This window comes from Hyperolius riggenbachi, chromosome 4 (assembly GCF_040937935.1).
Source record: "Hyperolius riggenbachi isolate aHypRig1 chromosome 4, aHypRig1.pri, whole genome shotgun sequence".
In the NCBI taxonomy this organism is placed as follows: domain Eukaryota; kingdom Metazoa; phylum Chordata; class Amphibia; order Anura; family Hyperoliidae; genus Hyperolius; species Hyperolius riggenbachi.
In genome coordinates, this window is record NC_090649.1 from 439,312,589 (window position 1) to 439,326,447 (window position 13,859).

General features: G+C 46.7%; 1 protein-coding gene across 2 annotated transcripts in view; it reads right to left on the minus strand.

Moving 5' to 3' along the window:
- EML6 (EMAP like 6) overlaps window positions 1–13,859 on the minus strand; it is a 245,299-nt gene that overhangs the window by 183,878 nt on the left and 47,562 nt on the right. For both annotated transcript variants that reach the window (XM_068232562.1, XM_068232561.1), the window contains exon 3: window positions 5,482–5,580. In XM_068232562.1, the coding sequence (XP_068088663.1) occupies window positions 5,482–5,580 (99 nt within the window). The remainder of the gene's footprint in view (window positions 1–5,481; window positions 5,581–13,859) is intronic.

Below are 13,859 nucleotides of genomic sequence, written 5' to 3' on the forward strand. Positions count from 1 at the left end.
ACACACACGTCAAGAATGATGCCATATATTCACACACCCACCACATACAGTAGATAAAAAAGTCTGCAAAATGTTCCACACATGCAGACACAGTGATTATACCAATGAAACACACACAAACGCTATATACACACACCAAAAACACCTCACACAGTTTACTCTACAAAAAGTACTAACTGAAGGTCCATATGTCTGTGCTGAGAAAGCCCAAGAAAGCCTGCACAATCCACAATGTAAAGCAAACAGATGGTAAATGTAGATCTGTGCCTGGAGTGATGCCCCATCCGCAGATCTTCTGCCCAAAACGACAGTTTGTGGTTGTTTCGGCCAACGCTCGGCCGACCCCCAGTGACAGTTCATACATATGCGGCTAATCTGTTACTGTGAAGGGAAGAATCAGAGGAAGGAAGCTTTCCGTGGTCCCTGGGGAATATCTGGCCTGGCGTTCCGCTTGTTGCCTGCACTAAGTCAGGCCCAGGAGACAGGCCGCGTACATGTAATAAAGGATATTGCCGCTGGCAGAATATCGGTAACATTACAGAAATTCTACTACTAAATTGTGATAATAAAATATCGGTAATTTTTACCGATCTTTTACTATGACCTAACCCTACCGTCACACAGAACAATCTGCTGATGCCTAACCCTCAACTCTCCCCTCTACCTATGCCTTACCCTTAACCACCCCCTGGTGGAGCATAGCCTTTAACCCCCCCCCCCCAGTGGTGGCTAACCTTAACCCCCCGGAGGTGCCCAACCTTAACCCCCCCTGTGATGCCCAACCATAACCTCCCCCCCGGTGGTGCCTAACCTTAACCCCCCCCCTGTGATGCCCAACCATAACCTCCCCCCGGTGGTGCCCAACCTTAACCCCCCCCTGTGATGCACAACCATAACCCCCCCCCGGTGGTGCCTAACCTTTACCTCCCCCCTGGTGGTGCCTGACCTTAATTCCCCCCCCCCCCCCCCCCCCCACATGATGCCTAACCATAACACCCCCCCCCACACACACACCCCGGTGGTGCCTAACCTTTACCCCCCTGGTGGTGTCTAGCCCTTAAGCCCCCCCAGTGGTGCCTAACCTTAAGCCCTAAGGCCCTCTTCCCCCCTCCTCCCTCCTAACACTACAAAGCCCCTGTCACAAAACTGGGATTAGCAGCAATGGGAGGAAATTTGGGCGTCCGCTATGCAAATTGCACCTATTGTCGTTAATCCCAGCTTTTATCATTGGCGCCTATGTAGCGCCACAGATGCTCTTTTTACTGGTTTCAAGACAGGCCATATTTGTGCAGGCAACAGGCTACAGGATCCAGAAGAGGTTGGATGACTAAAATATGCTCCAAGTGAGGAATCCAAACTTTGCAACCCATTCGCTGACAGCTTTCAATGTATTCATGCTTGGTTTGCCAAATTACTTGCAATATATTCTCCAACATTCTCCGATGAATATGCCCCTATAGCCTATACTTTCCTAGTGGTCACCCCCCGAGCTGCTTGAGTATTCCGTTCTTCCAACAATGTCTTCCAGACAAAAATTTGCAGGAAGTGGAGAGGAGACATTGTTGAAAGAGGAAGAGAGAGCCCGCCCTCTACTGGTTGTTTAGGGTGAGACATAAGTGGAACGCATCCAGTAAGCCACTTGCCACGTGACCAGGAAGCGGCAGTGTCATGTGCACGAGTGGCTGCTCATTATGGGATGTCAGGATTACTGGAAGAACCAAGTATTGCTATTGTGACAAGGGATCTGTCCTGCTATTAGGCAGCTTTATGAGCGGTTGGTACGCAAGGCTGGATTTATATTTTCTGTGACCCTAGGCCAACTTTGCTCCTCCCTATCCAGGTGCAGCAGCGCCCCTTCTATTCCATGTGCATGCAGCCCCCTCCTCTATGTGTAACATCCATGTACAGCAGCCCCTGTATTTCATGTACAGCTGCCTTGAGCAGCAGTTCCCCTCTTCCATGTGTTGCTCCCTATTTGCTGACTTCCTTTTCCCTTTACAACCTTTTCTTCCATATTCAGCAACCCCTTTTCCTTGTCCAGCAGCCCCATTGGCAGCAGCCACCCAGGGTCCCGGCCTCTGCGAACTTTCCAGAAATCTGTCCCTGCATGACTGACTATACAGCAAGATAGGAGGAGCACCACTCCAGGGATAAGAACGGTTTGCCACGGTCTCAGTCTCAAGCTTGTGCAATTTGAAGAAGGGCTTGGGCCCGAAACTGCATCTGTCTTGCTGTCACTTTTGGATGCAATAAAAGAGCTTTAATTACATTCAGCGTGGTGCCGGTCTTTTGGAAGAAAGCCTGCGTGACTAACTGACACCCTGCACCAGACCCGTTCCTCAAATATTTGAACCAAGATGGCGGCAGCCACCAAGCTAAGAAACAAAGTTCTGGATGTGAGCTGCAGAGCACTTTCAAATCCAAATAGTTGCTCCACTGGACTTCTTTTGTGCCACTATGTAGAATGCCAGTCAGAGTAGGATCATCCACCAGGCAAACTAGGCTGGTGCCTGGGGTCTAGTGGGTATCAAGGGTCCCAGCAGCCACCTTCTCTGACATCTCTTCATTTCAGCTTACCACAAAAACCACAAGGGGGCCCCAAATCTCCTACCTTTCCAAGGGCCCCATTACATCTTAATCCATTCCTGATACTAGTGATACAGTCATGATGAATGGCCTTGTCAGGACAGGTTTTCTTTCTTTCTTTCTTTCTTTCTTAATTTTTTTTATTTTCTGCAAGACTTAAAGGGAAGGTTCAGGGACTCTGTGAAAAAAATAAAAATCCAAATCCACTTACCTGGGGCTTCCTCCAGCCCGTGGCAGGCAGGACGTGCCCTTGCCGCGGCTCCGCAGGCTCCCGGTCTCCTCCGGTGGCGCACCCGACCTGGCCAGGCCAGCTGCTAGGTCGGGCTCTTCTGCGCTCCAATGTGCATCTCACTGGTGTGCGCTGACGTCATCAGACATCCTCCGGGCTGTACTGCGCAGGCGCATAACTACTGAGCCTTCGCAGTACAGCCCGGAGGATGTCTGATGACGTCAGCGCGCACCAGTGAGACGCACATTGGAGCGCAGAAGAGCCCGACCTGGCAGCCGGCCTGGCCAGGTCGCGGATGCCAGGTCGGGCGCGCCACTGGAGGAGACCGGGAGCCTACAGAGCTGCGGTGAGGGCACGTCCTGCCTGCCACGAGCTGGAGGAAGCCCCAGGTAAGTGGATTTGGATTTTTATTTTTTCACAGAGTCTCTGAACCTTTCCTTTAAAGGCCCTCTGTCACGAAAATCTTAAACTGTAAAATATATGTAAACATATACAGTTAAGAAGTACAACGGTTGGACAAAATAATGGAAACACCTAACATTATGGCATCATAATCTTTGAACTTGTTTTAAGCAATCAAAACTTGACATATGTTAATTTTTTTTGTTTATTATTTTTGTTATTTGATATGTTTAATTATAATAATTGTTTTTTACAGATATTCAAACCAAAGTTGGTTATAATTTATAAAAATGGCAGATCTCTTAGACTTTCAAAGAGGCCAAATTGTTGGTGCTCGTATGGCAGGCGCTACTGTAACAGAAACTGCCCGAATGGTTGGCATTTGAAGAGGTACTGTCTCAAAAGTAATGACTGCCTTTGAAAGAGAAGGAAAAATTTCCTCAGCAAAGCACAGTTGTGGCAGAAAGTCGAAATTGTCTAAGAAAGACCGTCGAACTCTAAATCGAATTGTTAGAAAAGCTCGCAAGACCACGGCTCCTAAAATCACTGCAGAGCTGAATGAACACCTACAGAATCCAGTTTCCACAAAAACTGTTCATCGGGAGCTTCACAAATCTGGATTCCACGGAAGAACTGCAATTAAAAAACCTCTGCTCTCAAAGACAAATGTTTCAAAGCGTTTAGAGTGGTGTAGAAACCGCCAGAATTGGTCCCTCGAGCAGTGTAAAAATGTGATTTTCTCTGACTAATCATCGTTTACCTTATTTCCGACCTCCGGCCGAGTGTACGTTTGGAGACGCATTTCATCCAGATTGCCTTCTCCCAACCGTAAAACATGGCGGGGGTTCTGTGATGATCTGGGGTGCTATTTCTTGGAAATCTGCCGTGCAAATGATTTCCCTTCATGGAAGAATTAACAGCCGAGACTATTTAGGAATTTTGGGTGACCAAGTTCACCCTATGGTTCAAGAACTGTTTCCGGAGGGGAATGCCATCTTTCAAGATGATAATGCCCCAATCCATACAGCTAGAATTGTTAAAGAATGGCACGAGGAACATTCTAATGAAGTTGAGCATCTCATCTGGCCATCACAATCCCCAGACTTCAACATTGAGCATTTATGGTCGTTATAAGAGATTCAAGTAAGAAGTCGATTTCCGCCGCCAACGTCTCTGAAAGAACTGGAGGGTGTTTTAACTGAAGAATGGGCTAAAATTCCGTTGGAAACAATTCACAATTTGTATGAATCAATACCTCTGAGAATTAAGGCTGTATTTGCCGCAAAAGGTAGACCTACACCATATTAAAATATATTTTGTTAATTTTCAGGGTGATTCCATTATTTTGTCCAACCCCTGTATGTTTCTTCCAGAGTAAAATGAGCCATAAATTACTTTTCTCCTCTTTGTTGCTGTCACTTACAGTAGGTTGTAGAAATCTGACAGAACTGACAGGTTTTGGACTAGCCCATCGGGGGGGGGGGGGGGGGGGAGGGGGGTTCACAGAGATTTCTTTATTTTCAAAATGCACTTAGTAAATGGCAGTTGCTCCGTCCAACTGCCAAAAAAAAGTGTACGGTGAGCAGGGAGACTGGTCAGCATTTTTGTATAAATCTTTTTCAGGAAGTCTCTTTATAAAGAATAAAGGCCATGCTGAGAATCCCCTATGGAGAGATGGACTAGCCCGAAACCTTTTCAGTAATGTCAGATTTCTACTACTTACTGTAAATGCCAGCAACATAGGAGAGAAGTAATTTATGGCTCATTTTATTTAGGAAGAAACCTACTTCTAATTTGTATGTGTTTTAAATGTTAAGATTTTCGCGACAGTTCCTCTTTAACCTAGGCTACAATAACAAGGAGAGACTGTCATTGATCATCATATTCTTCTCAGAATACTGATAACCGCTGAAAACATTGCTGAGCCCAGATCATCTGTATAAAGGGCTGACACAGCGGAGGGGGAGTTATTCATTCAGATGATGGAATCCAGCTGCACTAAAGACTGCACACATCAATTTCAGCCTCAAGTACTGCTCATCTTCTGATGGGCTTTATAGGTGAAAGATAAAGATCCCGCCTTTCCTCCACATGAATTTACATATCTGTAGGATAAATGTTTGTCCTCTGGCTCTTTCTGTTGTACAGGCTCTTAACTGCACACTCATATTCTCAAAACGTTGTCATGGCAACTGACAAGCATGACTTTCAAACACATGCAACATCAAGATTACAACACAAGGGTGTAAACAGTGATTCGTTACCCTGTCTGAATGGCCGGTTGCTGTCGCCAGAACTTTGCCTTTCTGCCAATCCCAAATGCAAACAGTGTTTTTGGCATCCAGTCCAACAGAAGCAAGTCGCTATAGAAAGACGGAGAGGATAAAACGTAGTTAGCTTGAGTTGGAAAGAAATCAAGTATGCACAGCAGATTGTGGATGTTTACCTTGTACATAGCATCAAAATGTTAAGACCTCACCCATGCTCAAGTGAATTACTGCATATACTTAAAGTGAACCTCCAGACTAAAAATCTACTCAGCAGCACTGAAAATGCTTGGGGCTCGATCCACAAAAGGGTGTTAACTCAGTTAGCATGCCTAAAAGCTTTGGGCGTCCTAGCTACGGTGCTAAGCAGTTAGCACGCCCAAAGCTTTTATTGATCGCGCGCAAAGTTTCCGCACAAACTGCTAAACTTTGCACACGCTAGCTTATTGCGCAAAACTTTGCGCATCCTAAAGGGCTTTAGGCGTGCTAAGGGGCTTTTAGGCGTGCTAACTACGTTAACACCCTTTTGTGAATCAAGACCAAGGTGTTTCTTTAACAGGTTCATAGCATCAAAACTTTATTTTTCTTATCTAAGCCTCATTTTTGGCTGCACAGAAGCTAAGCTCCGCCCCATCAAAGAAAACTGCCCGGGCATTTTTCCCCTGATACTGTGCAAACAATGATGGGCTTTCTGATGATGTTGTTCTCGTTGCCTAGCAACTGGGAGAGGTAATAAAGCACAGGGCAGTTGGAACTGTGTCTTATGCTCCCTGTCACCTCCTTTCAACCAAAAAGATGGTTGCCCCCATGAAATCACAAACATTTGCCTATTCTTTTAAAACAGGGTGGGTAAGAGATTATATTACCTATCTATTTTATTTAGCATTACTAATGTAACTTAATAATAGCATGTTTGTTTAGGCTGAAGTTCCTCTTTAAAAATAAACTGAGCCCCACCCCCATTTTTACCAGAGAAATTAGTATAGAACAGTTCACTCAATTATAAACTGTGGGGGCGATTACTCCCCCACCCCATAACAGCCACCATTCTGGTTCCCAGACAGTCCTACCACCACCTTGGTATAAACCAGTCTTACTACGTGCAAGTACACATATGTGTAAGAAGCGATCAGATTCTAGCTAGCAATATAGAATCCCTTTTACTTTAGAGAACCATGGTTTCATAAAGAAGACTACATACAAGACATTCTAGAGAGAAACATAACAAGGTTCTTTGAACTCCGGAAGGAGTCCAATTATGGTTCTGGGTTTCGGGACCTGCGCAATGGGCACACTGTACATCACATGCTCCTGGTAGCCAACAGAAAGCTCCTAATGTAATGTACAGCTTGCCCACCCCTACACAGTGTGAGCTCACAGCTTAACCCTTGGTGGACTTGGGTTCTTACTGTAAATTCTGCTGGCTAGCTGATTTTCTTTCCATCTTAGCTTTCTTTGCTTCACGTAGTGTAGAGACTTTTCCTCAAGGCCAAACCTAGGTCAGTTAATAGAACTGACTTATGATTGGAATGTAACGCCAAGATGATGTGCAATGATATTCATATTCTTGCTTTGTTGATGTAACTAAGATTGCTGACGATATATGCACCTGTATTTCTGATTGAGACTAAACACATTTTTCTTAACTGCTTGAGGCATCTGTGGTCCACATCAAGATTTCTGCCAAGGCTGTGAGAATGTTAAGCCGAGAAATGCAGTCATTCTGGCTGCCGGTGCCGAAAGGTGGTTACCAAGGGCAACCACTAAATCACTTTCTAACAATATGAAGCAAGCTGGAGGTAGACCTGAATAGCTAATGTTTTCTCATTCAAGATGTTAGGTCTCTGTTTTGCCACTGCATGCCCATGAGTTCTCCATTGTAATTTAGACTCATTCTGGGTTCCACTGCCCACCACCAGTATTCAGACTTCCCACAATGGTAACAGGCAGCAGAAAAGACGGATATGGTGGGATATGGAGGACACTGCAAGGAGCATAGGGCATATGCATGGCTCTCAACTATCCCTTTTTTAGAGGGGCAGTCCGTCTTCAAGATCCAAATCCCCCTCACTCTTTGTTCTTCATGTGTCCCTTTTCAGGACTGATGTACAGATCTATGTAAAGATATGTATTTTTCTACTGAAAAATTAGTTTAACCACTTGAGGACCCACCCTTTACCCCCCCTTAAGGACCAGCGCTGTTTTAGGTGATCTGTGCTGGGTGGGCTGTGCAGCCCCCAGCACAGATCAAAGGGCACTCAGAGCGATCAGATCGCCCCCCTTTTTTCCCCACTAGGGGGATGATGTGCAGGGGGGGTCTGATCGCTCCTCCTGGCTGGCATTTTGCGGGGGGGGCACCTCAAAGCCCCCCTCCGCGGCGAAATCCTCCCCCTCCCTCTCCTACCTGCTCCCCCGGGAGATCTGGGCTGCACAGGACGCTATCCGTCCTGTGCAGCCAGTGACAGGACGTCCCCTGTCACATGGAGGCGATCCCCGGCCGCTGATTGGCCGGGGATCGCCGATCTGCCTTACGGCGCTGCTGCGCAGCAGCGCCGTACCAATGTAAACAAAGCGGATTATTTCCGCTTGTGTTTACATCTAGCCTGCGAGCCGCCATCGGCGGCCCGCAGGCTATTCACGGAGCCCCCCGCCGTGAATTGACAGGAAGCAGCCGCTCGTACGAGCGGCTGCTTCCTGATTAATTAGGCTGCAGCTGGCGACGCAGTACTGCGTCGCTGGTCCTGCAGCTGCCACTTTGCCGACGCACGTTATGAGTGTGCGGTCGGCAAGTGGTTAAAGTCCCTCTCAGATAGGTTAAGGTTGCCATACATCTATTGATTTTGCAGCCTTATCAACCACCTGATTACATAATTTTATCGAATCGGATGAAAACTGGTGCCACAACAAGCATGACGGATCAACACTTTGACTGATTTTAGGCTGAAATCGTTTGAATGTATAAATTGAGCAAGCTAAAAAGTCTTCGGCTGACGAGGTTGATTGGATGTGCAGTGGTAATGGCGTGTGTTATCGACTGACGACTGTGATGGACCCCCGGCTGCTGCCCTCCCAACTTAAATTTTAGCACCCCGGTGCCTGTGAATTGAAATCTCACCTGTCTCGCTGCCCCGACTGTACAGCTGCTCGAGGTCTCATTCCCCGCTTCCCCTGAACACCACAGGCACATGGGTGTGATGTCACACAGCATGTATAGCACGTGGCGGCACTAATGGGGAAGCAGTGGATGAGATTGGGAGAAATGTACAGTCGCAGCAGCGAGACAGGTGAGATTTCAATGGACGGGCACTGGCAGGGGGCACATTAATAGTTGGGGGGACAGTTGCCAAGAGGCGCAGGCGGCGTCACAAGGCCAATTCCTGAGAGATTTCATGCTAATATCTCTCTCCGGATTCGGCCTGTGGTGTTTGGGCAGTCATAGATCTCTTTCTGATCAGAGCGATCTCTATATATCTTGGTGTAATGATCGCTGCTGCAGCAGCTATTGCTGGAAGTAGTAGTGCTGCAGCTCAGGCCGTTCTGATCTATTTCCATGCAAGCTGCATAGCTTTGTCTGTCTTTCCCTGCTGTCAGCTTGTGACTGATTATCATTCACCTGTGTGGGAATCTGCATGTCTGCTCCCATTGGATGACCTCAGTATAAAGATCTGCTTCCTGCAGGGTTTCCTTGGGTTTTCATAGCTTCAGCTTAAGCCTGCCTTGCTGTCGCTTTAGCCCCCGATCGTGTTTCTTGTTATAAAGATACTTTGCTGGTCTTTGCATCATATATTGGTCCATTGCCAATATATATGCATACCAGCACGTTTATTATTTTCCTTGTATTTGTGTTACGTTGATACATCAGTGTCGCTGATGTATACGTACACGAACTGTTTATATCCTGTGTGCAGTTAGTCAGCTTTCCAGCACGTTTTGGTAGGTTGCGCGTACCGTGACCACCCGTGCTGAGGTAGTTAGTTACCCTGCTCCTGGTTCTGTTTGTGGATTGCGTTCATCTCTGCGAAGAGATAACGAATCCTTCTGAATCCTGTTCTGTTACTGTTTGTGGATTGCGTTCATCTCTGCGAAGAGATAACGAATCCTTCTGAATCCTGTTCTGTTACCGTTTGTGGATTGCGTTCATCTCTGCGAAGAGATAGCGAATCCTTCTGAGTCCTGTTCCCTGTGTTACTCCATTCCTAGTCAGCGTTCCTGCTTATGTCATATATCGGTTCATTGCCGATATATACATATGTTAGTCAGACGTTACAAATAGTTTCATTGATAGCTGTAATTGTAATACATTATGAAAACCCACTTACCAATCCCCATTGTGGGGGGGACTCCCAGAAAGTATGACACTGTTAATTATGGTTCCTGTTCCTTTAAGAAATTTGAAGAACTTAGCTCTGAAACAGAAAATGAGTTTTTCTCTGAATGTGCCAGGTTCCTGACCAATCCTGATCTCCAAGCGACTCCTGTTTCAACCTGGGCACTCCAACTAAGTTATATTTTGTTTAAAGGGGAATTATTCCAGTGGGCATTTGATGTTCTCAATCATTCCGATTTGAAAGAGAGACCGCTGGAATTTCTAGCGTTTGTGATCCATAACTGGTTGCGCATAGATCCATTGCCTTTTCCTCTTAACCCCCTTGGCGGTATGAAAAATACCGCCAGGGGGAAGCGCAACAGTTTTTTTTAATTTTTTTTTTTTTTTATCATGTAGCGAGCCGAGGGCTACATGATAGCCGCTGCTCAGCGGCATCCCCCCAGCCCCGCCGATCGCCTCCGGCGATAGGCGATCAGGAAATCCCGTTCAAAGAACGGGATTTCCTGGAGGGCTTCCCCCGTCGCCATGGCGACGGGGCGGGATGACGTCACCGACGTCAGCGACGTCGGGACGTCATTGGGAGACCCGATCCACCCCTCGGCGCTGCCTGGCACTGATTGGCCAGGCAGCGCTCGGGGTCTGGGGGGGGGGGGGGCCGCGCGCCGCACCGGATAGCGGCGATCGGGCGCGCGGCGGCGGCGATCGGGGTGCTGGCGCAGCTAGCAAAGTGCTAGCTGCGTCCAGCAAAAAAAAAATTAAGCAAATCGGCCCAGCAGGGCCTGAGCGGCACCCTCCGGCGGCTTACCCCGTGTCACACACGGGGTTACCGCTAAGGAGGTTAATGAACTCCTGGCAGCAGGCCAATCAGCTACTCCTTCAATTGCTTGCAAAAATGTTCAGCAAGCAGAAAGTGTTACTGATAATTTTCCTGCAGCCTTGAATAAATCACCAAGAACAGCAGGGAAAACAGCAGGGTCTAAGGCCAAACGCAAACGTTCTAAGAAACGTGTCCGATCTGCAGAGTCGTTATCCTTAGCGACTGAGACCTATAATGAGATTCTGCCATTAACAGATAATGAAATGCAATTGTCTTTCAGGGGAGTTAAATGGACTTATGAAACTACTAATGAACTTTCCTCCCTGGCTAGGGAAAATAAAGATTTTTGTTTAAAAGAATTATCTGAGTATGATTATGAGGAGATATTACAGAGTATTGAACAAATCAACTTATTTGTGAAGCAAGGAAAGTTTGCATACACTACAGTTCAACACTTGCTACAGGTATTGGAGATTCTTAAGAATAAGGAATCTGCCAATCACCTGCTAATTAACCCTATACATGTGCCTGCTACAATCATATCTGCAAACCATGATCTGCCTGTTAAGTATGCTTGGAATCCTCCATTTGAGAAAGGAGAGATGGAAGCTCTGGTCAATGAATGGAAGAATGATTCAAGTTCATTTTGTCAATTTTACAGTGCAAAAAGTGAATCAGTATTGAATGCATGCATTAAGTCTGCCTATAACCTAATAAAAACTGGTGTGTGTGGGTATGACTTTGTGGCTCCATTGATTGATGTGTGGGAACTGATTTTGGATGATTTTTATGTGACTCCGAATTCGCAAATTTGGCGTTCTGACCCGCCTGCTTCAGCACCTTTGGCTGATTCAGCAGGTGATTCGGAGCTCTTTTTGTGTGAAATTGAAGTTCCTGCAATTCCACCCTGTACCATGGATAACTCAGTGTTACTTCCCAGTAAAACAGAAGCCACTGATACATTCTTAACCTTGCCCTGCGCAAATTTCTCAGCAGAGAATCCAGAGGTCCTGCTGACTTCCGAGTCCAGCCTAGCCAGTACTCATGACTCTTTGTTTAGTGAAACAGACACCAGAAAAATCTTGCCTGTCTCTGCAAACACTTCTGCAGAAATTACCTGTGTTAATAAAGTTCAACTCCTGTCTGATCCAGCAGATGCCAATAGATGCACTACATCAGTTTCCGAGTCCCAGCAATCCTGTCTAGTAAACTCAGAACCCCAGCATCTGAATTTTCCAATTTTACAAATGAATGGTGATTCAGATGCGCAAACATTGTGTCTTGATCTTCCTGTTTCTACACCTCGCTCTAGTTTCGTGAATAGCTCAGAGCATCTGCTCTGTGAACCTGAAATCGCAGAATTATTACCTTGTTCAGAAAATGTTCCAATAAATTTGCCCTGTACCATGAATTGTGCAGTAGATCTCTCCAATGAAACTCAGGTCACAGAATCATTATGCTGTCCAGCAGGTGCTTCCATGGTTTTGCCCTGCAATATGGACTGTTCAGTGATCCTGTCCAGTGAAGCTGTGGTCGCAGAGTCTTATGCTTCACCCAGTACTTTGGATATTTCAAACCCTCTAGCAGAAGGGTCTGAGGCACTGCTTACCTCAGTTGGTGTTGCAGTAATATTCACTTGTCTAGCAGCTGTTTTGGAATTACAGTCTGCTCTAATAAAACTTGGTGAATTTCTGCCCAGCAAAGCAGAAGCCATTGAAATATTGTCCTCGTCAGCAATTGTGTTAGATACCTTGCCCTGTACACAGTCTGATTTAACCAATGTTGAGTCCCTCTCCAGTGTTGTAACAGCCGAGGAACTCCAGCCCTGTCCTCTGAATGTTTCAGAAGTCTTGCCCTGTAACATGGATAATTCTGATTCTCTGGTCAAAATAATAGAAATCTCAGAATTTCAGTCCGGTCTGATGAGTGTTCCTGAAACCCAGCCCTGTATCCTGAAAGATTCTGGTTCTCTGGCCGCTGTGGCAGAGGTTCCAGAGTCCCCTTCCTGTCCAGGGAATTCCTCAGTTTTGCCTAGTCCAGTGGGGGCTGCTGCAATACTGACTTGTTCTGCAGCGCCTCATGAGCTCCAATCCAGTGTATTAAATGAGTCTCTGTCCAGTCCAGAGGTAGTTGTGGAGTCCCTATCTGGTTCAGTGCATACATCAGAAGATTTGTCCTGTCTTGTTAGTGCCCCTGAATCTGATTTGTTACTGACTTTGCTGGAATCAGCGACATCTAAGTCTGATCCAGCATTCTCGTGTAAAAGTCCAGTAGTTGCGAAGTTTAGTCATGATGATTTTTTTTTGGCCAGTCCTGGTTTTGGTCCTGTCTTGGCTGACCCTGAGGCTCACAGTTCCTTGACATGCCCAGAGGTTTCTCTTGTGCCGGTGTGCCCAGATGTTCTTTGTGTGCCAGAATGCCCAAGTATGTCTAAGGTGTTAGCGTGCTCTGATGCTTCCTTAGTGGGAACATGTTCTGATGTTGCCAGTCTGCCTGCATGCCCAGAGATGGTTCTGGTCCCTGAAAGCCCTGATATTGATGTTTGTCCTTGTGGCCCTGACTCGGGAATTGCCCTAGGTTCCATAGGGGTTCTTGATAGTTCTCCATGTGAGCCTAAGGGGCATTCTGACCTATGGGGATCTCTTTGGAGCTTCAAGGTGTTCTGGGAGGTCTCTGAGAAAACTTGTCCTGGTGCCTTGGACTGGTTCAACAGTGGGTTTTGTGTTGGTAAAGACAGTACCGGTGGGCATTGCAAAGGCTTTGGCGTTTCTGAACGGTTCCTGGAAGGCGGTGGGTATCGCTCAGGGAATTTCGGAGGGCTTTCTTCTGGAAATCATGGTTCTGATGGGTGTCACACTGGGGCTTGTAGTACTGATGGGCATGGTTCTGTAGGTTCTGGTTCTGATGGGTCCAGTCTTGTGGGGACTGATTCTGGAATTCGGTCTTGCCGGGCTGTCCCGGTCATCATGAATTATCAGTCAGACTGTTTTGTTGGGAATTTCAGTTTTGAAAAGCGTCTGGAATCCGCTTTTAAGGGCGGGGGTACTGTAATGATCGCTGCTGCAGCAGCTATTGCTGGAAGTAGTAGTGCTGCAGCTCAGGCCGTTCTGATCTATTTCCATGCAAGCTGCATAGCTTTGTCTGTCTTTCCCTGCTGTCAGCTTGTGACTGATTATCATTCACCTGTGTGGGAATCTGCATGTCTGCTCCCATTGGATGACCTCAGTATAA